The 23,925-nt window shown below is 41.8% G+C and overlaps 1 protein-coding gene across 2 annotated transcripts in view; it reads right to left on the minus strand.

Moving 5' to 3' along the window:
* Window positions 1-1,030: 1,030 nt before the first annotated feature.
* The window catches only part of CERT1 (ceramide transporter 1), a 71,225-nt gene continuing 48,330 nt past the window's right edge, over window positions 1,031-23,925 (minus strand). The window contains exons 4-17 of one of the 2 annotated variants that reach the window (XM_073680014.1): window positions 23,448-23,555; window positions 23,107-23,245; window positions 20,054-20,134; window positions 19,577-19,734; window positions 17,370-17,462; window positions 16,255-16,338; window positions 13,888-13,980; window positions 12,238-12,333; window positions 12,029-12,161; window positions 11,854-11,924; window positions 7,492-7,620; window positions 6,983-7,109; window positions 6,685-6,822; window positions 1,031-3,587 (exon numbers count right to left, since the gene is read on the minus strand). In XM_073680014.1, coding sequence (XP_073536115.1) covers window positions 6,695-6,822; window positions 6,983-7,109; window positions 7,492-7,620; window positions 11,854-11,924; window positions 12,029-12,161; window positions 12,238-12,333; window positions 13,888-13,980; window positions 16,255-16,338; window positions 17,370-17,462; window positions 19,577-19,734; window positions 20,054-20,134; window positions 23,107-23,245; window positions 23,448-23,555 — 1,440 coding nt within the window. In that variant the 3' untranslated portion in view covers window positions 1,031-3,587; window positions 6,685-6,694. Of the gene's footprint in view, window positions 3,606-6,684; window positions 6,823-6,982; window positions 7,110-7,491; window positions 7,621-11,853; window positions 11,925-12,028; window positions 12,162-12,237; window positions 12,334-13,887; window positions 13,981-16,254; window positions 16,339-17,369; window positions 17,463-19,576; window positions 19,735-20,053; window positions 20,135-23,106; window positions 23,246-23,447; window positions 23,556-23,925 lie in introns of both variants that reach the window. The other variant, XM_073680021.1, reaches the window with a different exon arrangement.

Below are 23,925 nucleotides of genomic sequence, written 5' to 3' on the forward strand. Positions count from 1 at the left end.
AGTTGTGTTTCAAAAATGACGCTGATGTAAAGTAGACACGTGGTAAATGTTATTTATTAACTATTTTGTGAGAGATACGCATCTAGTTTCAGGGCATAAAAACTCAAAGTTTGAAAATTGCAACATTTTTAAAAAATTTATATTTTTCATAAATAAACACATTGACCAAAATTTACCACTAACATGAAGTAAAACATGCCACAAGAAAAAATAATCTCAATCACTGGGACACATTGTAGTGTTCCAGAGTTATTACCTCAAAGTGACACTGGCCAGAATCGAAAACATTGGCCTCGTCAGGAAAGTGAAAACAAGCTGGGGATTGAAGGGTTAAAGCCTATGAGGAGAGTGGGGATGTCACAGGCTAAAGAGTGTGGAAGCCAGGTAGCAAAGTAATCTAGGAACTGATGGGAGGGGCCCAGAAGCAGATACACAACCATCACTTGCAGGGAGAAGGGCTGGAAAAGGAGTGTGGACCACAAAAGAGGTGAGGGTGCTGAGGAGATAACCTGAAAAGCACATTTTGCAGAAAGAAGTAGACCAACACCTCCACCTGGTCTGTTCTCAGGTCTGGAGTTGTGTGAAAAATGTAGGCCATCTGAGTGCAGTCCGATTACAGTGGACATAGAGAATGGAGAAACTAAGTTCTCAGTCTTCTCCGCACCTGTGATACCATTTTCTCATGTGATCGAATCGGATCACAGTAACATGGCTCTCGGCCCAATCTCTAATAGAGTTTGATCCGAGTGACATTAGCAAAATCGACCAGATTCTCTACCATGAGAGAATAGATGGCAGTGTGACCCCCAGCTTCAGTGAGATAATGCAACTTTCTTGACCTTGTATCGAGGCACCTTATAATTCCTTATAATTCTCGCTCATGTTGCATCAGTGAAGAGAAGAGATGCATCTCGCTTTTGTTCAGATTAAAATTTCCTTGTATTGTGCAAACTTAGGATTCATTTCCCATACAAACAAAACCTACAGATTTATGTACATGCAGGATGTATAAAAACCAGGACGCTTAGAACTTAGTGTAATACATTTATTTACAGAATAGCAAAAGTACATCACATTTAGTGCAAATGCAACTAATGATATTAAGATTTATATATTATTTTGTAAACGTCCCATAAGCCTCTGGAAAATAAAGCTTTCATACTCAGCACTTTAAACTCTGGACAGGTTTGCAATTTTCCATCACTGCCAATTTCACATTATTATCCAAATAAAACCGAGCATGTTCAACATTCATTAACTAGATTTGAATGTTTTTTTTCTTCTACATACCAGGATTCGTGGCCTTTCAAAAAAAAAAAAAAAAGGTAATACAAAATCACAAGACTCCTTTAAAATATTTGTCTAGACTTCTGGTCATCTGCTCATTACCACGTAGGCACTTCTACTTCTGGATCATTTCTTGAACAGAGCTTTTTAGTGGTAAGGCAATATAGATATATATTTTGCTATGTGCGTTGTATACAATTTAAAGCAAGTAACAAACCATCCCGCGAAAAGCTTCAGGGAACCGAGACCCCCAAAGCACAAAAAACCTGCGGGCAGTTGTTTAAAGTTTTTACACAATACTCCCAATTATATACATCTGTTTCCATATACTCATTGTAATCTAGCTTATGAAAATGTTAATCATTCGGTAAGGGACACCAATATATACTATAAATCTATTTCGACAGATGCACAAGACTGATATGAATCAATGGAACGGAGGAGTCAGCCGGGATTTCCTAACCACACTCACAATAACCAGGATGGTAAACATATGACGGATGGGTGACAGTGATTAAAAAGAAAATGGTTTTACATTGTAGGCTAGAACTATCGGATTGCAATCATTTCCAAATTAACACGCATTTGATTTTGAAATCTTTTTGAGACGAGGATCTAGACTGTGTACCCGTTACGTTGGTGGCAAATCTGATTATGAAGACTGTCGGCGGCAAGGCTCAGGAAGCAGCTCACTTTGTGACTCGTGGACAAAACTTTTTAGATAACCTTTCTGAATAAGGACTTAATTGCACAGAAGTATGTGATCCAAAAAAGGAGAAAAGACCCCCCCCCCCGTACATACCTATATAATCAAGCCCCTTACCAAATCCCACAAAAGCAAGATTGTCACCGAGCAGGGATTTACAAACAAACCTAGCAATAAGCCATCTTGTGCAAAATTCACAGTTCTCCCCTTTTATCGTACAGCGAACCTAGAAGACGTAGGGTTGTGGGTATTGCACTCATACAGAGGGGTAAGAACTGTGCTGTGTAAATCTGAATAGGCCGATGGATCAACTGACAGAAAATGGTCATAAACATGGAATAAAATTCGCCACACGATAGGAGAAGCAGAAACAGTATTAAAACAATATTGCAACATAGAAAAAAAAAAAAGTTTCTGGGCATTAAAAGGCTCGCCAGTGACGGCTTGATTGTTGGGATAAGGGACCCCTGGCCTAAAGGTTGCAGCATTTAATAATGTACCTATTGCCTATACACTGATGGAGGCAAGCACATTGTGATTTGAGCCAAGTCATTCACTGGGATCCATTGACTGAAGCATGAGGCACTAATGTGTCCCCCCACTAATATGGCGGCCTCCATTGTGTTTAGATGACGGATACATTCACAGCTGTACTTCCGCTAGAGGTATGAAGTAAGACAGTTCAAGTCACACCAGAGATTGAAGTTGCAGCAAAAACACCATCCATAAAGAAAAAAAAAAAAAAGTGACGGTCTGCACACCCCGGACAAGACGATGAGACGTCTGGAGAGGACCCAATTTCTGCTAAATAGATTCCCATCTTGTCTAGGAGTGATTGTGAAATTTCTGGATCAAGTTACAGAACACACTTAATTTTTGCTCCAAGTTATTAATGCAACTAAAAATACAAATAGAAATATATAGATTTATGAAAAAAATAAAGCTTTCTTGGAATTTTTTTTTTTTTTTTTCGTAAAACTCCATCAGACTCAAGTCTTCATTGGAGTTACACAAGGAAAGGCAAAGCCATAGCTTAAAACAGCCCTCAGTTATTACCATCACAACAGCTAGCCACCGGCTAGCACAGAAAGAAGAAAAAAAACAAAAAAAACCAAAACAAACCACCCCAATGCCCTTCCACCCGAAAACTGGCTTAAAAAAACCCCTTGAAAACACCATGTGTTTCTGTGTATACCCCTCGCCATGCCCAGAAACACAAGACAGTTTATGGCTTTATTGTTTTTACAGGCCTATGGTAGGTAAGCAGTTTCTGGTTGTAGAAAATTAAAGCCTCCATCCTTACTAATTTCATGTGACGCTTCAAAGCAAGCAAGCAAATCAAAAAGGGTCGTAAGAAAAAGCAACCATGTTATTTAGTAGGTTTAGAATTTTTACAAGAATCCAGAAAGGTGCAGAAGTCCAATAGTGTTTGATGTTCAGTCTCCTCAGGTAAATGCCTCCATATGTATATTTAATATATATATTAAAAAAAAAAAAAAAAAAAAAAAAGGCTTCAGATAAACTCCATCTTGAAGGTGAAAATTCAAGGCTTGATCCATCGTGGAATGTTCATACCGGACGCCTCTTCATTTCACTGCAGGATGAGACGGGACTGTTAGTATAAAGAAGATTACGTCAATGTATGGAGGAAGCAGCAGATAGTCTCTATATCTGGAGAAGGCTTGTAGGATGTGATCTAGTAAGTTCAGGCTATCGCAGCTCTTAGCATATTGTGCTCTCCTGCTTAAAAGACTATATAGTATTATCACTGGTTCGATAGAAGCATCCATTTAACAATACTATGGAGTCTTAGTTACAAGTCTGCTGTGATTGACAGCTTGTCCTAAAACTTCTGGCTATGAAATGCGACTCATGACCGATCCCTACTTTCACGCTACACCTTGTCAATGTGAAGCTCCAACCTGATAATCAAAATTATTACTATTGTAGTAAATATTTATTATGATTAGCCGGGTTTCATTCCTGCTCAATCCTTATCTACACTTACGTCATTCGACATATGGTAAGATTTTAATGCTAGAGGTTAAGACCGTCTCGAATAGGGTCACCTTGACATGGTGCGATGGCTTTTACTTTTATCAAATTTATGTTAACCAAGTACCCCATGTTATTTTCATGCACATTGCTATTTATTTACTGCAGGGTATTTGCTCATTTTACTTTAGGTTTTGTCTGTTTAGTGGCCAGTGTGAACATGCACCTACAAGCAGCATGCACACCAATTTATATTCCAGTTCATCTCTAGGTTTTTGCTTTAATTTATTGCTTTTAGCCTATTCATTTATCACCTACTCACAGGACAGTGATAAATGTAAGACCAGTAGGTAGATGGCAAAAATGAGCAGAGTCATATGCTGGCCTCATGCCATTCTAACTTAAGGGTCGAAACAATTCAGAAAAAAAAAAAAAAAAAACCCACCAGTAAAAACATTAAAAGCTCAAAAGTGTCACAAATAACAGGCCAAGTTACTCATAGCGACCAGAATTGGACTTTTTAACCCCTTCACAACATCTGCCATACATGAACGGCTCAAGTTGGAAGTGGGTGTATGGAGCAGTCTCACAGGGTAAGCTCAACCGATAACCAGCAGATCATGGCTGTGTATGGTTGCTTTACTGGGCTGTTCACCTGTTCTGTTCCTTAGACTAGAGCAATGTGTCAGCAGGTATTATTAGGCAAGACACTTATGGATACCTGACAAGTGGCTGTCGGATGCAATGTCACCAGCATCCATTACCCCCAGTTGTGGACATGAGAATGACTTTTTACCCCATTAATAGTTTTGTTTAATCCTTAGCCTCCACCCGCAAATGTAAGCTACAAGAGATCCTATTACTTTTAAGGCTATGCTCCCACTTGGCGTTTTTTCAGCGTTTTTTTTTTTTTTGCAAATTTTCAGCTGCGTTTTACAGTACCAGCAAAATCTATGACATTTCAGAAATCTCATGCACACATCTTGTTTTTTTGTCCTCAGTATTTTGTGCTTTGCATGTTTTTTTGCACAATAGAGAATGTCACTTCTTTCAGCGTTTTTCACCCATTGAAAGCAATGGGTGGTGAAAAAAAATGCCTAGTGTGAAAGTTTTTCTGAATTTTTAGTGAAGAAACAGCATTATGTGAAACACATTATTTTTGTGATTCTTCTCAAGTTTACCATCTTGTCTTGGTCACCCGAGATGGCAGTTTGGATTAGTATAGTTTAATTAAATTAGTGATGTGTACAAAGTAAACCTTGGCCGCCCAAGGTGTGAGATTGAACAATATCTGTGGCCAACCAAGGTGTGAAATTGAACAATGCCTGGGCAACTCAATGGCAGACCAAAGTGTGAAAGTAAATCTTGTCCTACAAACGCAATACACTGCCGGAGTCTGAGGAAAACTATTCCAGACCAATTCACCTCCCCCGCTTACATTTGTAATGTGTTCATGCTTCTGTGGTAGAAGCAAAGCTGAACTTTGGGATCCTGAAAAAAGCTGCTTCTTTACTGGCAAGAGAGCAGGTCTTGCTGCAGAAAAAAAACGGCTGAAAAAATGCCTAGTGTGAACATAGCCCATCAGAAAATGACCTAGTGGTAAAATCAGGTTTTGTTTTTATATTTTTTTTTTCTTTAATATCAAAATCCATATAAAAAATAGAAATATTGCAACTTTCACACTAGCCACTGGAGCTATTCTATACCAATTTCTCCTGTTTTCCATTAAATACAGTTTTGCTCATGTTGGAACGTCCAAGTACGTCAAATTCTGTGCATGGAATCAGGCCAAAATCACCAGGGTATGTGAACCTTTGATCAGGGTCATTTGGATGTTTTTGGTTGTCATTAAGATTTATAAAGAGAAAACACAGTAGTTTGACAATAAATGGCTTCACCCAACCAATAACCATGAGTGGAGAAAAAGTTATCATTCATATTCTCTGAAACAAGACCAAGAAAGGAAAAATTCTGCCGGGGTATGTAAACTTTTGAGCACAACTGTACACATATATTAGCATCAATAGACTGATTTAGACCCTTTTTTTTTTTTATTGAAGCATCTAATGAGCGTTTGCAGAGGATACTGTCAATGTAATGGGAGCAGGGGCAGCTGTGACATTGCCTATTGTAGTAAGTGGTTGATCCTGAGTTATCAGCTGTGTATAAAATGGTCACCTGTCATTGTAATCCTGTCTGTGATGAGACTTTTGGAACAAGCAGGGAGTCTAAAACTGCCCCAGTGGCCGGTGTGAAGACTGATCGAGAGATATACCCACAAATGTACATACAAATCATGAAGAGATAAAAAAACATTACCAAAATGTAACACAAAAACCTGATTAAATGATAGGGAACATATCAGGAGAAAATTACCTTTTATGTAAGTTATAGGCTGAGAGAGGTCCAGAAACACAATTCTCAACCATTTCTTAATAGACTAGTCTTGAAGTAGAGGGGTAACAGTATTGTAGTGATCATTCCTGATGGGTTAACAAGCATGGGAACTATCTAATCAGAAGGTTATATACAATACTATGTATAAATTCCATAAAGCTGGTTATCATGCATTTATACCTACGTCCTATAATACTTAGCAAAAGTCCTTAAACCCCCCCTCCCCAAAAACAATAGAATTTAACTGCTATTGGCCCTAAATCACACCAAAGACCAATAGTACAGAAAACACATCTTACCTGGCAATTGTTAGAAAAGTATAGATTTGCCTGAGGTCTTCTCCTGCACATATGTAGTAAACCTTTTAAGAAATTTGGGGTATTCCCGTTTTGCCACTGCCCGTAGTACAGAGGCAGGAGCCCACCCTCCAGGGTTCACTAAAGGAAAGAAAGAACAAACCAAAATTCAATGCCTGGATAAAAAAACAAAAAGCAAATAAATGTAAGATTGTCAGAAGCAGCCACAGCAGAACGCCCGGTGCACAGGGCTGGCGATATACACTATATATCACATCACGCACTGAGCAGTGGATCTTACCATTAGCAACGTATGTAATTCTGCACTGGATGTTGTCTCTGCTGATTTCTTTGTTGCCCTCTGGTGGGCTAACCAGAGTCTGACAGATCATGGCGATGTTAATTTTGGCACGTACACACCGGTTCAGCTGAAAAGAAACCCCATAAAACAGTTACAATTCAGAACATTCAGTAAAGCATTTTTCAGATGCTCATATTATTGCGATAAAACCAATTTCACCCCCTCCAGGCTTCTCAGCTGCGACTTTCTGCCCAATACTATACTGCTATACATGCTCCGTATTGATGGGCCGTGCCTGCTTGGTTATTGCACACACACTTACTCTCTGCAGCGCTATTCTTAAAATACTTTAAAAAAAACCCTGAAACCTGACGAACCCCATCAGGGACGGCTGTATAGACTAGGGTCTATTCTAAGACTAATCCACCATAGCTTTATTACAGATGAAACCTGTGATCCCAATATAACAGGCTTGGTATAGCCTACACCCAGAGAAGCCATATACTCACAGGAGCGTTGTCATGGTCCACTGAGAAGTTGCACACAATCCAAGTGTCCGTCTCGTTCTCACTAGCAGCTGGTATCATACGGATGGCGGATAAATACAAGACGTCGCGCTGAGACGCCGGCCACACTCTCTGGTAATCACAAAATAGTCCATTTTCAGTAATACACAGATATTACAGTGTAAACACCATTAGTTGTTCTTTGGACTGAGTCTAACATGTTCTGAAAGGGACTATCTTTTAGATCCTTCAGTTCTTTTTTAGTTTTTCTGCAGTGTACATAGTGATAGTACCGTTATCTACTGGAGCCCCATTTTGGCCAAAAATGTTCCTTCATCGGATTAGTGACAGGATACTCAAAACCCAATAGGCTCCTATAACTACTACTTCAGATTGGATATCTGGTTTGGAAAATTAACATTTATATATTGACATGGAAATGACGTTAGCAGCTCTTTCCTTCAAGTGTTATTCCCACCACCAGATGATTAGCTCATGAAACTTATATATGCGTTTTTACAGACGTTTACCAATACAAAGCATTATTAAATGTGGACCATCCTGCAACTATTACCCCATAAGATTACTCTACAGTCGCCATTGGAAATGTCTTGTAGCTTCAATAGTAATGATAGAGTACAAGCACTTCTATGGTTCTTTACTCCATAGACTGCCAGTGTATCATGTGCCCTTCTGCAGGTCTGGCTGAACATGCGAGGTGAGCGGGGATGTTCACAGACAGGCACTCACTAACTCAGCTGGTAAACCCCGCATGCAGTGTCAGCCCCTACACTGTCAGTACATACGTCACATGCTGATGTTACTGCAGCGGGGGAAAAAGGGTGACCGTAACCATGATTCCACACTCAGTGGTGGGCTGCCCTGCTAGAGGAGCAGTTTTACTGTGTGACATGTCTGCACTACTGTCATCTGCAGCTGTGTGTGAGTATTCTATGGCTTTAGTGGACGAGCTGCGCGCGCGCACCACGTTTGCAGCAGAGCACCATTTTTGTAGCAGTTGTGCGCGCGTGCACCATTTTTGCAGCACAGTTGTGGTGCGCTATTTTTGCAGCACAGTTGTGCGTGCGTGCGCTATTTTTGCAGCACAGTTGTGCGTGCGTGCGCTATTTTTGCAGCACAGTTGTGCGTGCGCTATTTTTGCAGCACAGTTGTGCGTGCGTGCGCTATTTTTGCAGCACAGTTGTGCGTGCGTGCGCTATTTTTGCAGCACAGTTGTGCGTGCGCTATTTTTGCAGCACAGCTGTGCGTGCGCTATTTTTGCAGCACAGTTGTGCGTGCGCTATTTTTGCAGCACAGTTGTGCGTGCGTGCGCTATTTTTGGAGCACAGTTGTGCGTGCGTGCGCTATTTTTGGAGCACAGTTGTGCGTGCGCTATTTTTGTAGCACAGTTGTGCGTGCGTGCGCTATTTTTGTAGCACAGTTGTGCGTGCGTGCGCTATTTTTGTAGCACAGTTGTGCGTGCGTGCGCTATTTTTGTAGCACAGTTGTGCGTGCGTGCGCTATTTTTGGAGCACAGTTGTGCGTGCACTATTTTTGGAGCACAGTTGTGCGTGCGTGCACTATTTTTGGAGCACAGTTGTGCGTGCGTGCACTATTTTTGGAGCACAGTTGTGCGTGCGTGCACTATTTTTGGAGCACAGTTGTGCGTGCGTGCACTATTTTTGGAGCACAGTTGTGCGTGCGCTATTTTTGGAGCACAGTTGTGCGTGCGTGCGCTATTTTTGGAGCACAGTTGTGCGTGCGTGCGCTATTTTTGGAGCACAGTTGTGCGTGCGTGCGCTATTTTTGGAGCACAGTTGTGCGTGCACTATTTTTGGAGCACAGTTGTGCGTGCGTGCACTATTTTTGTAGCACAGTTGTGCGTGCGTGCACTATTTTTGGAGCACAGTTGTGCGTGCACTATTTTTGGAGCACAGTTGTGCGTGCACTATTTTTGGAGCACAGTTGTGCGTGCACTATTTTTGGAGCACAGTTGTGCGTGCGTGCACTATTTTTGGAGCACAGTTGTGCGTGCGTGCACTATTTTTGGAGCACAGTTGTGCGTGCGTGCACTATTTTTGGAGCACAGTTGTGCGTGCATGCACTATTTTTGTAGCACAGTTGTGTGTGCGTGCACTATTTTTGTAGCAGAGCTGTGCGTGCGTGCACTATTTTTGTAGCAGAGCTGTGCGTGCGTGCACTATTTTTGTAGCAGAGCTGTGCGTGTGTTTGTATAATATATAGCTGTTGAAGAGCTGTATGTGTAAGACATGTACTGGTCATTTTGTCATATGCCAGACAGGAATACTTTTCTTGTATAGTCATTGGAGAACAGAAAAGTCAGTAAATTCAGTGGGCCATTAAGCAACTGAATCTGACATTTCCGACCACCCACTTTGATCTCCACTATACCCCTTTTTTTGGAGGGTGGGGTGGGAGTAGTATACAAATATATAAATGGTCTACAGTGCATATTCTTGTGCAGTATACATTCTGCATGTGCAAGAAACAGACAGTTCTATGGAACCACAATACAGATCCATATTTTACACTATTACAACAACCATATTACAAATATGTATTAGCATATCTGTAATATGGACAAAAATGTTGCTCTCTGTCCCACTTCTCAAATGCAGCAACTCAGTACAGTAAGCACACAGTAAAGCAGAGGGAGGGGCCTGCAGCACTTCGGAGAAGCAGGGTGCTGCTGGGAAATGCTTTAGCGTTACATCAAAACATATCTTGGGCTTCATCTATATATTAATCCCCTCACCACCTTGCGATTTTCCGTTTTGTTGTTTGCTCCCCTTCTTCCCAGAGTCATAACTCTTATTTTTCCGTCAATATAGCCATATGATGGCTTGTTTATTTGCGGGATGAGTTGTACTTTTGAATGACACCACTGATTTTACCATGTAGTGTACTGGAAATGGGAAAAAAATTCCAAGTGCAGTGAAATTGACAAAAAAAAGTGCCTTTTCACAATTGTTTTTTGGCTATTTTTATTTACCATGTTCATTAAATGCCAAAATTGACCTGCTATGATGATGATCTAGGTCAGTACGACTATTTAGATACCAAAAATGTATAGGTTCTTTTTTATTTAAGTGGTGAAAAAAGTCCAAAGTTTGTAAAGAAAAAAAAAAAGTTGCCATTTTCCGAGACCTGCAGTCTCCGTTTTTTGGGATCTGGGGCTGGGTGAGGGCTTATTTTTTGCGTGCCAAGCTGCCGTTTTTATTTATGCCATTTTGGGGTTGATACGATGTTTTGATCACACGTTATTGCACTTTATTGCAATGTTACGGCCACCAAATAATTTTTTTTTTTTCTAGTTATGCCATTTATCGATCTGATTAATTGACTTTATATTTTTATAGATCGAACATTTCTGAACGCAGCGATACAAATGTGTATTTTTTTGTTTTATTTTGAATGTGGCTAAAGGGAGGTGATTTGAACTTAATTTTTTTTTTAATATTTAAAACTTTTCTCATTTTTTTACTTGCTTCAATAGTCTCCTTAGGAGACTAGAAGCGGTGATTATCTGATCGCTTGTGCTACATATAGAAGAGCTTCAGCACTGCTATGTGCAGCATAAATCATAGTCTCCTATGAAGATGCCTGCATTCAAAGGAGATTTACAATGACATGCACATGGGTCTTTTGCAGACCCCCGGCTGTCATGACAACCAATCGGCGCCCTGCGATCACGTGACAGAGCCGCCGAATGGGGGTGTTTTATGACACGCTTCCGGTTTGCTGTCAGAGATTGTCCGCAGCATTTAACAAGTTAACAGCTGCGGGTGGATCGTGGCTGTTAGATGTACATGTCAGCTGGTCAGATCAGCTGTCATGTGGTCGGAACGATGCAGGCTCAGTGCCGGAGCCCACATCAAATGCAGGGAGACTACCTTGGACGTACCTATTCGTGATGAGCGAGTATGTTTTGTTAACCCTTTCGCCGAGTATACTTGATATGTTTGAATTACTCCCGTGTGCATGATTTGTGACTGTTTGACAGCTTTATTACATGTGAGGAATGTCTATTTCTTACACATTCCTCACATGTAATAAAGCTGTCAAACAGTCGCAAATCATGCACACGGGAGCGATTCAAGCATATCACCGAGCAGCTGTAAATACTCTGTGCTCGTCCGAGCATACTCGGCAAAAGGGTTAACAGAACATACTCACTCATCACTATATATGTCCAAGGTCGTAAAGGTGTTAACAATAGATTTGCTAATAAAAAAAAAGTGCTATTGTAGTGTCAGTGCCCCTAAACACAAAATAAACTAGCCGTGATGACTTATCTCCAGAAATATACTGTAACCTGCTCAGAAGTGGAATAGGATGACATACCTTGTGCGTCTGGTACACGATTATCGAATTTGGAGATAGTTTTTCAACAACGTGGAAATTTTCAATGGTTGCTGTAGGGACAAAAACAACATAAAAACCATGTGAGTAAAATGCCAAAAAAAAAAACACAGGAGAAACACAATACTAGTATATTTGTTTCTAGAAATGGTCTTACTCTCCCAGTCGTTGCGTACATCAACATTCCAGAAGTGCTGGCACACCTCGTGCCCGGTGACTCCTTTCACAGAATGAGTGGCCTTCAGGGGGTCAAGAACGATGCCGTTTTCTTCTACTTCCCTTCTATAAACCTGCAAAGATCAGATTTGTCAGTCAGCAGCATGAAAAAAGTAGTCCTTTTCTTTGACGACTTGTATGATATATTACCTTCATTTCTCCTTCTTCTACAACAAGTTGCCAGTTCGCATCTCCGCCGACATCTTGTAGTGAGTAAGTCATGTGGTTCTGTACCATCTCATCGACCTGCATCAAAAAAAATAAGTTATTCACATAGCATAATAATCAGATTGGAGAAAGATCGTTTCACAAAAAACGATTAACACTGCGCATTTAAAGGGGGTTTCAGAAAACCCCACAAACAGGCAATAAACTGTGCTTTACTCACCCACCTCAGGTGCAGCACTCCACTGCTCCCGGTGTCGGTTACTGTCTTCAGCACTGACGTCACATCGAAAGCGCTGCAGCCAATCAGTGAGATTGGTTACTATCAACAAAAATAACAGACACCAGGAGCAGCAGCAAAGACTCCATTCTTGACCCGGGGAGAGTGAGTAAAGAAGTTTGTTATTATAAAACAAACTGCCAGGAGCTAGGGGGTTTTTGAAGATGGAAAACCCCTTTTAAAGGGAATCTGTCACTATGTGGTTTGCTACGTAATCTGATGGCTGCCTGAGTTAGGAGCAGATAACCAGATTCCATTGATGTGTCACTTACTGGGCTACTTGCTACAGTTTTGGTAAAATCACTGTTTTTTCTGCTGCAGATCTAACAGCTATTAGAATGGTGAGCTGTCTAACCGCGCCCACACCACTGATTGGCAGTAGTGTACACTTCAGAAAGCAGCCAATCAGTGATGGGGGTGGGGTTACACAGAGCAGGAGGACATCATGGCATAAGACACCTAGTCCTTCTAGTGATAACCTCCTGTTGATAAAACACTGATTTCATTGAAACACACAACCCAGTGAGTGACATCACTGGAATCAGGCTTTCAGACCCTACATTATGATGCTCTCAGGTTACATATCAAAAACCTGCTGACAGAGTCCCTGTAAGCTTTCATAATTTTACCTGTGTGCAAGTAAATAAGAATCTCTTGACATACAGCAAATATTACATTGAAAACCAGTGAGGGGGATACATTGGGCTTGGCTCGGCAACCTGTTGTAAAGTTATAGCTGACAGTGCCAGTGGCTGTCACGGAGTGGCTATCAGGGAATACTCAGTATTTTCACAACAGCAGCAGCAGCAATTTTACAACAGCTGGAGTGCAGCAGTTTGCCGACACCTTCAGTAGGAAGTATTTGGAGCACAAAATGGGATGAATAAAGGGAATGCTGCAATGAAAGAAGTATCTCATCATGGTAAGCGATGGCCCTGCACTGGTCTGTACAATCAGGAGGCTGCAGCACTAGAAAAAGCGCAGCAATTCCTTCAGGATTTTTTCCCTTCTATTGGAGCAGTCGGACCCCCAATCAGAGTGGTGGCCCATCAGTGCTATGTCATTACCTAAAGTGTAAAAAAATGACAGTAAATGTCTCTAAATACTGTCAAAGTCATAAAAAAATTCTTTATTATCTAAACTATTCAGTCTCTTTGGTCCCAATGTAAAAGATATTTTACTGAGTACAAAATACACCCGTACATCCATATTTTGCAAAAACATCACCTGATAGGATGTAATCATTTGCACAATGTAGGTCACATGCTTTCTATGTGATCTAAAACTCATCCATTAAATGGCTGGAGTCCATTCAGACATGACATTTTACAAATAACAGCTTTCCTTAGACTTACAGCTCGGACAAATCGGTGATTTTCCAAACCAATAAAAGCATCACTGGCTGGTAAAGATGAAGACAAGTGTGATCTGGTCTTTTCTGCATGAGACTAGAAGGCAGAAAAAAAAAGTGAAATACATTTTGTAAATGCCCCTGTTTGTGTGTAGAAGAGAACTTTTGTCTTCAGCAATAAAGAAAACAACCCCATGCTTAACTGGAAAGAAGTACGTGTCTTGTACAGTGGCTTGCAAAAGTATCCAACCCCCTTGGCTTTTTACCCATTTTGTTACATTACAATCTGTGTTTAAATATTTTTGCAATCTGATTTATGTGTGATGATGCGCACTAAAAAGTCCAAACTGGTGAAGTGAGAAAAATATAGGCATAAATTAAATTTCTGGGATCAAATAACTAGAAATTGGCATCTGCAAATGTATTCACCCCTTTTGCAATGAAGCCCCTAAAATTGCTGGTGAAATTACCTTCATAAGTCACATGCTTAGTGAAAGGAAGCCCACCTGTGTGCAATCTAAGTGTCACATGGGCTGTCAGTATATACACTTTACCTCTTCTGAAAAGCCACAGAGGCTGCAACACCATAAAGCAAAAGGCACCACAAACCAAACACCACCATGAAGACCAAGGAGATCTCAAAACAAGTCAGGGACAAAGCTGTTGAGGAGTACAAGTCAGGGTTGGGTTATAAAAAATATCCCAATCTCTGATGATCCCCCGAAGCCCCATCAAATCCATTATCATCAAATGAAAAGAACATGGTACCACAACAAACCTGCCAAGAGAGCGCTGCCCACCAAAACTCTCAGCCTGGGCAAGGAAGGCATTAATCAGAGAGGCAGCAGAGACCAAAGGTAGCCCTGAAGGAGCTGCAGAGTTCCCTAGCAGAGACTGGAGTATCTGTCCATACGACCACAATAAGCTGTACACTCCATAGAGATGGCCTTTATGGAAGAATGGCCAGAAAAAAAGCCTTTACTTGCACACAAAAATTGTAAAGCTCGTTTCGAGTTTACCAAATGACATGTGGGAGACTCCCCAAATGTAAGGAAGAAGGTGCTGTGGCCAGATGAGACCAAAAATTTAACTTTTTGGCCACCAAGGTAAATGCTATGACAGGCGGAAAATCAACAGCTCATCACCCCAAGAACACCATCCTCACAGTGAAACAGTGGTGGCAGCATCGTGCTGTGGGGATATTTTCGGCAGCAGGGATAGGGAAAATGTTCTGAGTCGAGGGGAAGATGGATGATGCGGAATACAGGGACATTCTTGAGCCAAACCTGTTTCAGTCTGTCAGTGATTTGAGACTGCGACGGAGGTTCACCTTCCAACAAGACAATGGCCCAAAGCCCAAACCACTCGAGTGGTTTAAGGGGAAACATATAAATGTTTTGGAGTGGCCTAGTCAAAGCCCAGACCTTAAATCAATTGAGAATCTGTTGTCAGACTTGAAAATTGCTGTTCACCAGAGGAAACCATCTAACTTAAAGGAGCTGGAGCAGTTTTGCCTTGAGGAATGGGCAAATGTCCCAGTGGCAAGATGTGGAAAGCTCAAAGAGATAGCTGTAATTGCCACTAAAGGAGGCTCTACAAAATACTGACTTTAGGGGGGTGAATAGTTCTACACACTGAAGTTTTCAGTTATATTGTCCTATTTGTTGTTTGCTTCACAATAAAAAGAAAATCATTTGTTCACAGTTGTAGGCATGTTCTTTATATGAACTGATGCAAACCCTCAAAAAAACTGAAATTCCAGGTTGTGAGGTAGCAAAACACGAAAAATGTAAAGTGGGAGGGATGTGTGTGTGTTAATATAATACTTTCGCAAGCCATTGTATGAATGTTTTCTGGGATCATGCATGACCAACAGATTCTTAAAGAGGACATGTTACCAGCTCTACAGTGGTCAGTTCTTGCACTTATTTCCGCTGCAACCATGAGAAAACTATTTTTTTAAATCTGTCTTACAGATCAGAGATCTGGGCCTTATTATTTAGTACTATGTTCTATGGTCTGTACATGGGGGCGTGGCTTACATATTAATAAGCCACGCCCCCTTGTAAAGACCCTATAAAAAATAAAACCGTACTAGATAATAAGGTTCAGATCTCTGGAACAGTATGGAGGATTTAAAAAAGAAAAACAACTAAATACTGCGGGCAGCAGCGGGAATAACAGAAGAGAAAAAAACGGATCCTGTTGACCTGGAGAATGGTCTCCTACTGTAACAGAGTTCTCCTAGTAGACACTGAGCAGATTCCTCCTGTTTCGGGGGCATAATGTGCCGTGTACACACATGAGACGCTTCCTAATCCGCTTTCCATAACACCCAGCCACTCCAGGGCACACACAGCATCACAAATACCTGCTCGATTTTGTCCTGTCGGTCCAAAGCAGCTTCAACCGCATCAAAGAATTCTTCCTCATTAATTAAACTGTTGGGTCCCTCCTGCCATAATGTAAGAGAGATGATTATTCCCTGAGCACAGAGCGGATCTGCTGATCGGACAGTGCCACCTATGTCACATGGACAGGACCTTTGATTTCTCACCACTGAATTGCAAAGTGATTCTTGTATCCGTTTCTTCTATACTACTCAGTGGCCAGCTTCTTCATATTACTGATTAGTCACTGGGGATCGGTCACCAAACTGGCCCCCTAACAAAGGACTGGCACAGTGTTCAAAACCATGCAAATGAGAGGTACTACAAGTGCCAGCAACAATGGCTCTGTCAGCCACCACCACGCAATCAGAGTACACTGAGAGGTAGCAACTGATCGGATTAAGGGCTTGCATTTTCCCCAGCGCAACAAGCTGCCCATCCTGCAGAGAGCAAGTAATCCCACCCCTATAATCCGCTTTCCATCTCCTTCTCCAACTGGTCATTAAAGGGGTTTTCCACTACTTTACCAATAAAGACGATAGGCCAATAGGGGTGTCCTTTAAAAAATATATATATACTTTTTACTCCTCTCCAGGATGAGCGTCGCTTTTTTGCTCACAGCTGTGTCCCTTGCTGTGGGACTGGTGATCTAGAAATCCGGGCCACATGACAGCTGCAGCCAATCATTGGCCTGAGCCTTCTCATTCGGTCAAACAGGATTCCTATTTTGGATGGAATAAGAGGGCTGCAGTCGATCAGATGCCGATTGGCTGCAGCCATCAAGGCACGCCCCTGCTGGATGTTAATGCCAGCAGTCTGGAGGGAGGCACGGCTGCAGAGCGGAGGAGTGGTGCTCGTTTGGGATAGGGGTACAGTTTGGGCTGTGGATATTCATTCCTAATATAGTGGAAAACCAATATAATGCAGTAACATGTATACTGCAAGCCAGCTGCAATTTACGAAAATATGTCAGGTTTCTGCTGAAAGGAATAATAAAAACACGGATGATGTGGTCAGACTCTGTCATCCATCTACCATATTAATATGCCCCAATGATTTACACAATCGGACCGGGGGAGGGGGACAGTACACATACTTCATAGTCTGGTCCACCAAAGTGGGATTTCTTCTTAAGTTCGGTCATTGCATTCTTGTAAGCTTCTTCCACTCTTCTTCTCTTTTCAACCTCCTAAAATAAGCAGAATTATAGTTATATATTGGAAAAAGAATGGATGTACAGTCTGGTTTTATGATCAGCCATGGGGCAGTCACCAAAGTCAGTAGCCATGAATGCGCTGCAGCCAGTGCTCGTCTCGTTAATCCGCACTGTAGAATGCTCTCCGTGCACAGGCCCGCCCGATGATCAGCCGCTGGGATCTGGATGGCCGCCGGCTCCGTTTGCAGGGTGAGTTTACTTGCACCGCTGCTACATTTCATAGTGTCTTTACATTTACCAATTACGTTAATGGGATCTCATCTGCGCGTAGAGACATTAGAGCGAAAAGCTTTTTACTGAAGAGGTGAAAACCCCGCAGTAAATCCTCACATATTACAAGGGTTTTGTGGTTCTAGTGCCTTGAAAGCAATGGACGCAATATTCATATGTTGGTGTCACGGAAATGTTAACTACAAGGAGAAATCCATTGTAGAAAATTTAATTTAAAGGGATATTCCAGTCTTCAAAAATGAACATTAAATGTGAAATTTTTATATTTTAATTAACTTCCGACTAGATGTGTGCGGCCCCGCTCAATGCAAGTGAAATGAGTGAATCCATGCACGTCTAGTCAGGATGTGGCCGGAGTGACTGCAGACTTTTGTGATAAGTCTGGACAACCCCTTCAGTACAGAAATTGTAAAAGGAATCTGTCTCCACAAAATGACTGTTCGAACCATGTACAGGCGCTTGGTGCACCCTTGGTGTGGCCAAACAGTTCAGTGCACACTCCCACCTACTTGGTTTTCCATCTCCGTCCCCTCTGCCTTGAGTGACAGCTCTGACATTATAGGAGCAGAGATAGATGGAGAACAAAGTAGTAGGTCAGAAGGTGCACTGATCAGTTTGGCGACGCCAAAGGGACAGTGATGATTGTGCTGGGTCTCAATAGTCATTTTGAGCCAACAGATACAGTACAGACCAAACGTTTGGACACACCTTCTCATTTAAAGATTTTTCTGTATTTTCATGACTATTAAAATTGTACATTCACACTGAAGGCATCAAAACTATGAATTAACACATGTGGAATTATATACTTAACAAAAAAGTGTGAAACAACTGAAAATATGTCTACAGCAATACTAAACTTTTTTTCAGTTGATCAAGCTGTAGGATGTTTTTTTTTGCATCCCAAGCAGACATATTCATACAGATTTGATCTCTTTTTTTTATTATTTTTGTAGGGAAGCTGGAGTCAAAACAAAAACACTGGTATTTTTGATTTTTATTCTCTTAGTGGCATATATTATTATAGATTGGACTTTTACGGACACTGATATCAAATAGGTTTCTTTTTTTCATTATTTAAATCTCTATTTTTTCTGGAGGAAAAGGGGCGATTTAAATTGTAATATTTTGTTTGATCAATTTACTATATAAACACAATACCACAGTATTGCAGTCTGTAGTAAAAGTTGAAGCCTGCAGCTGAGCTTCACAGGAGTACCAAGATGGCCGGTACACGGGCCTTCAGTAGACCACAGGCTGCTATGGTAATCCATCGTTATGAGACTATGTGCGTGAGCACTGGCAATAAGGTCATTTAAATGCCACTGTCAGAAATTGACAGCAGCATGTAAATGGTTAACAGCAGCAACCAGAGCTCAGAACCGGCCACTGCTGTTAGACACAGATGTAAGCTATAGAACGTAGGCAGCATCTACCGCGTGCTGTAGATGGAGTGCAGCTCCTGACCTGGCTCCACACACTGTCATATCAGTGCTGATGTACATATATGTGATTATGCACTAAGGAGTTACAGGAGTTTTTCCATAATCAAAACTTTACCATGGCTTGGTTATCTGCCAGCCCCATAGACTGTACATGGCCAGGTAGCATGCATGCATCTCTGCCAACCCATCCAAATGTTGAGGGCCCTCACTTTCAAGGTAAGTAAGGGTCCTAGCAGTGGGACCCCTAGCAGTTTACTAACAGGATAAACAAAATTATATATGGCAAATTTTGATTATGGAAAAACTTTTAAAGATCTATTCACTAAGAGGTGAAATTGTGGATTTTGCCACCATTGTTTTTGACAATTTGACCATCACGCCTGAATAGACCACAATGCAAATCGCCATTACCTTGTCAAGCCTTTTTTGCCAGCTGTCCTCCCGCTTAACCATCAGGTCAATGCAATGCGATAGAGTGGCCAATATCCCAGCTGTAGTTGCCTTAAAGGTAATTGCTTCGCCTTTAAAATCAATTCCATTTATGCACTTAGGCGTCACATGTGGGAACACTGAAATACAAGCAAATCACAATGAGACATCTTCAGTTAGTACACACGGTCATAATGATATTAGGTAGACTTGCTGGAAAAGTGGGAGCGGATATTGGAAAATAATGATAAAGAAATCGCTCCTGTTATAAGGATTAACAAAATTCAAGGGGGTAGTGTATATTATAGCACAAATGGAGAGGAAAGCAGGAATGAAGGCAGTGAAGATAGGAAAGTGCTTATCATTGGAAAACTCAAGATTACAAGCTACCACAACTCTTAAGTTTCCGGCTTCCAGATATGCAAGCTGCAAATTACCGTGTACAAGTAAATGGCTTACGTTTTTCCCTGTTCCCATTACTGCTGTGAATATAGTCTCCAGTGTGGTTTTGCAGGAAATCTTCTTCGTCATCTTCAACAACTAAAGCAAAAACCCCCCAAAAAGATACATATCATGTAAAGCTGTACATACAGCATATATACGTGTAGCAATGTCGAATAGAGTAAGAGTACAAATACAAATGATGGAAAATGAAAAATTCCAACAATTTCATTTTAGACCCATAAATAATTTTACAGTTTTTTTACTTTTTTGTTTATCTTTTTAAAAAAGAGATTACAGGCTTGGGCTACACAGGGTGGGACACATTGTGTGGTCGAAGACGACTATGATGTTGCTCAATCGCAACATAGTGCAAAAGAATGGGCTCACGCTGCAGCCTGCAAGGAACTGTGGCAAGCTGTAAAAAAAAAAAAAATTAAGAGATTCCAACTTTTTGAGACTGGTTTATCACAGTACCTTGCTGGGCGTGATATGACCCCATTCACTTGAAGTGTGCTGCGATGTAGTAACATCATACAGTCATCTTTGGTTTCCCAACCTCTGTTGCGGCCAAGGTTGCCTTATAGCCCCAGCCTTATACACTGCTCAAAAAAATAAAGGGAACACTTAAACAACAGAATATAACTCCAAGTAAATCAAACTTCTGTGAAATCAAACTGTCCACTTAGGAAGCAACACTGATTGACAATCAATTTCACATGCTGTTGTGCAAATGGAATAGACGATAGATGGAAATTATTGGCAATTATCAAGACACACTCAATAAAAGGAGTGTTTCTGTAGGTGGGGACCAAAGACCACATCTCAGTACCAAAGCTTTCTGGCTCATGTTTTGGTCACTTGAATGTTGGTTGTGCTTTCACACTCGTGGTAGCATGAGACGGACTCTATAACCCACAGAAGTTGTTCAGGTAGTGCAGCTCATCCAGGATGGCACATCAATGCGAGCTGTGGTAAGGTTTGCTGTGTCCGTTAGCGTAGTGTCCAGAGGCTGGAGGCGCTACCAGGAGACAGGCCAGTACACCAGGAAACGTGGAGGGCGCCGTAGGAGGGCAACAACCCAGCAGCAGGACCGCTACACCTAAGCCTTTGCGCAAGGAGGAACAGGAGGAGAACAGGAGGAGCACTGCAAGAGCTTTGCAAAATGACCTCCAGCAGGCCACAAATGTGCATGTGTCTGCACAAACGGTTAGAAACAGACTCCATGAGGGTGGTATGAGGGCCCGACGTCCACAGATGGAGGTTATGCCCACAGGCCAACATTGTGCAGGACGCTTGGCATTTGCCACAGAACACCAGGATTGGCAAAGTCGCCACTGGCGCCCTGTGCTCTTCACAGATGAAAGCAGGTTCACACTGAGCACATGTGACAGTCTGGAGACGCCGTGGAGAGCGATCTGCTGCCTGCAACATCCTTCAGCATAGCCGGTTTGGCAGTGGGTCAGTAATGGTGTGGGCTGGCATTTCTTTGGAGGACCGCACAGCCCTCCATGTGCTCGCCAGAGGTAGCCTGGCAGCCATTAGGTACAGAGATGAGATCCTCAGACCCCTGTGAGACCATATGCTGGTGCGGTTGGCCCTCGGTTCCTCCTAATGCAGGACAATGCCAGACCTCATGTGGCTGGAGTGTGTCAGCAGTTCCTACAAGATGAAGACATTGAAGCTATGGACTGGCCCGCCCGTTCCCAAGACCTGAATCTGATTGAGCACATCTGGGACATCATGTCTCTCTCCATCCACCAACGTCACGTTGCACCACAGACTGTCCAGGAGTTGACGGATGCTTTAGTCCAGGTCTGGGAGGAGATCCCACAGGAGTCCATCCGCAACCTCATCAGGAGCATGCCCAGGCGTTGTAGGGAGGTCATACAGGCACGTGGAGGCCACACACAATACTGAGCCTCATTTTGACTTGTTTTAAGGACATTACATCAAAGTTGGATCAGCCTGTAGTGTGTTTTTCCACTTTAATTTTGGGATTGACTCCAAATCCAGGCCTCCATTGGTTAATACATTTGATTTCCATTGATGATTTTTGTGTGATTTTGTTGTCAGCACATTCAACTTTGTACAGAACAAAATATTCAATGAGAATATTTCATTCATTCACATCTAGGATGTGTTACTTGAGTGTTCCCTTTATTTTTTTGAGCAGTGTAGTTTGGGAGTACAGAATATCCCATTTGAAGCACCTGTATAAGCGCGGCTATATTTTGTTCAGTGGAGGTTCTATTCAGTACAATGAAATAATCTGGGTTTTGTTTTTTGGAGTGTGCATTCTGTGCTGTTGCTAACAGACATATTTGCTGAAGACCTTCCCCTTGTGGCTAGCACCCATCTTAATACTACCTGTATAGTAAATTATCACCTATAGCAAAGACTGCGAAGACCCCCAGGGATCCCGAGAACAGGGTTTTGGAATCTCGAGAATGGCCCTGTCATGAATGGAGAGAGAAGGTGGGCATGTGCGACCACCATTCCAGTCTATGGGACTAGTCAGAACTCCGGATCGTTGTGGGTCTAAGCGGTCAGATACAATCAACAAGCTTGGCTTTATCCTGTGGATAGGGGATAACTTGATATTTGGGAAAAACCCTTTAAGACATTTTACATTGAACATTTTAAAGACATTGAAGCGGTTACTTGCTCCTGGTTTGTCACTAGCTTAGCACTGTATGGAAGTATTTAACTACGCTTTAGCACCATATTTCAGCTTATGGTGTAAGCTCGGTATAGAACTGTTATTTGGCACAGCATGGTATAAATTAAATAATGAATAACATGAGGGAGTACTGCACAGGGCATCCACAACTCAATGACAGCCCTGGCTGGAAAAGATTGATAAACTTGAAAACACATATATAACAGTATTTCCTTAGGAAGGGGGAGCAGGCAGTGGCTCCTTACCTGTGACCAGACAACATGGAGGCGCCGAGATGCAAACATCACATAAATGACATTAAAAAGTGTCTGCCGCGTATCTGTACATGGCCGAAAGCATCACAATACGTGGAGAAAAATATGGTAAGTGACTGTACAGGACGCCGTACCTTTATCACGCTCCAGCTCGTCTTTACACACCGCATCCGCACAAGCGTCAAAATACTTCTGCAGCGTGTCCACCTGTCGGCACAGAATGTCGCGGAAAGTCTCCATCTCTGCAAGTTTCTCCCGTAAACTGTGTCCTTTCTAAGAATAGAGTGGGATGTGAATGTAAAAATATATAAATGGTAGAAGTCAGAAAAGAGAATAAAAAAAACACTACATAAAGGTTACAGGACATTACCCATCATTTACACTAAAAGTGACTGAAAAAAACTAAGATAACAGATGATAATGATACTACTACTACCACCAGTAAAGGCTGATTATGAGAATATACATATATTACCTTAAATGATGACGTGGAAGTAGCAGAATAACCACTTGCTCCAGACACCAAGGACACCATGGAGCCATGCCTCCGTAAGCTGGACTCGGATCCATAGCCAGATTCAGACTGAAAGAAAGAACACAGATGGCTCCATTTCTGAACTGGACCAGTGACGCTACAAAAAAGGAACGCCTTTTCTTCTTTAATCCATTATTGCCACTAGGATGCATTTGGATAAGTGGTGTTCATTTTCGCGTTATGGCGGAGTATTGTTGTGCCAGAAAGGGTTAATGGACCATAACAGACCACATGGACTTAATGGGTCTGTCACTTTCCGAACACACTTATTTTACTATCAAAATATTGTTAGAATATGAACAGAAATCTATGAACACAAGTGTGAACAGAGCTTGATATATACTGTGGACTGGACAGGAAAAAAATCAACAACGTGACCACATAAAAGACGGGTAAGTTTATCTTGTACCTCATCAAA

This window comes from Phyllobates terribilis, unplaced genomic scaffold, assembly GCF_046119375.1.
Source record: "Phyllobates terribilis strain yellow unplaced genomic scaffold, ASM4611937v1 Scaffold_1__5_contigs__length_1240528914, whole genome shotgun sequence".
In the NCBI taxonomy this organism is placed as follows: Eukaryota; Metazoa; Chordata; class Amphibia; order Anura; family Dendrobatidae; genus Phyllobates; species Phyllobates terribilis.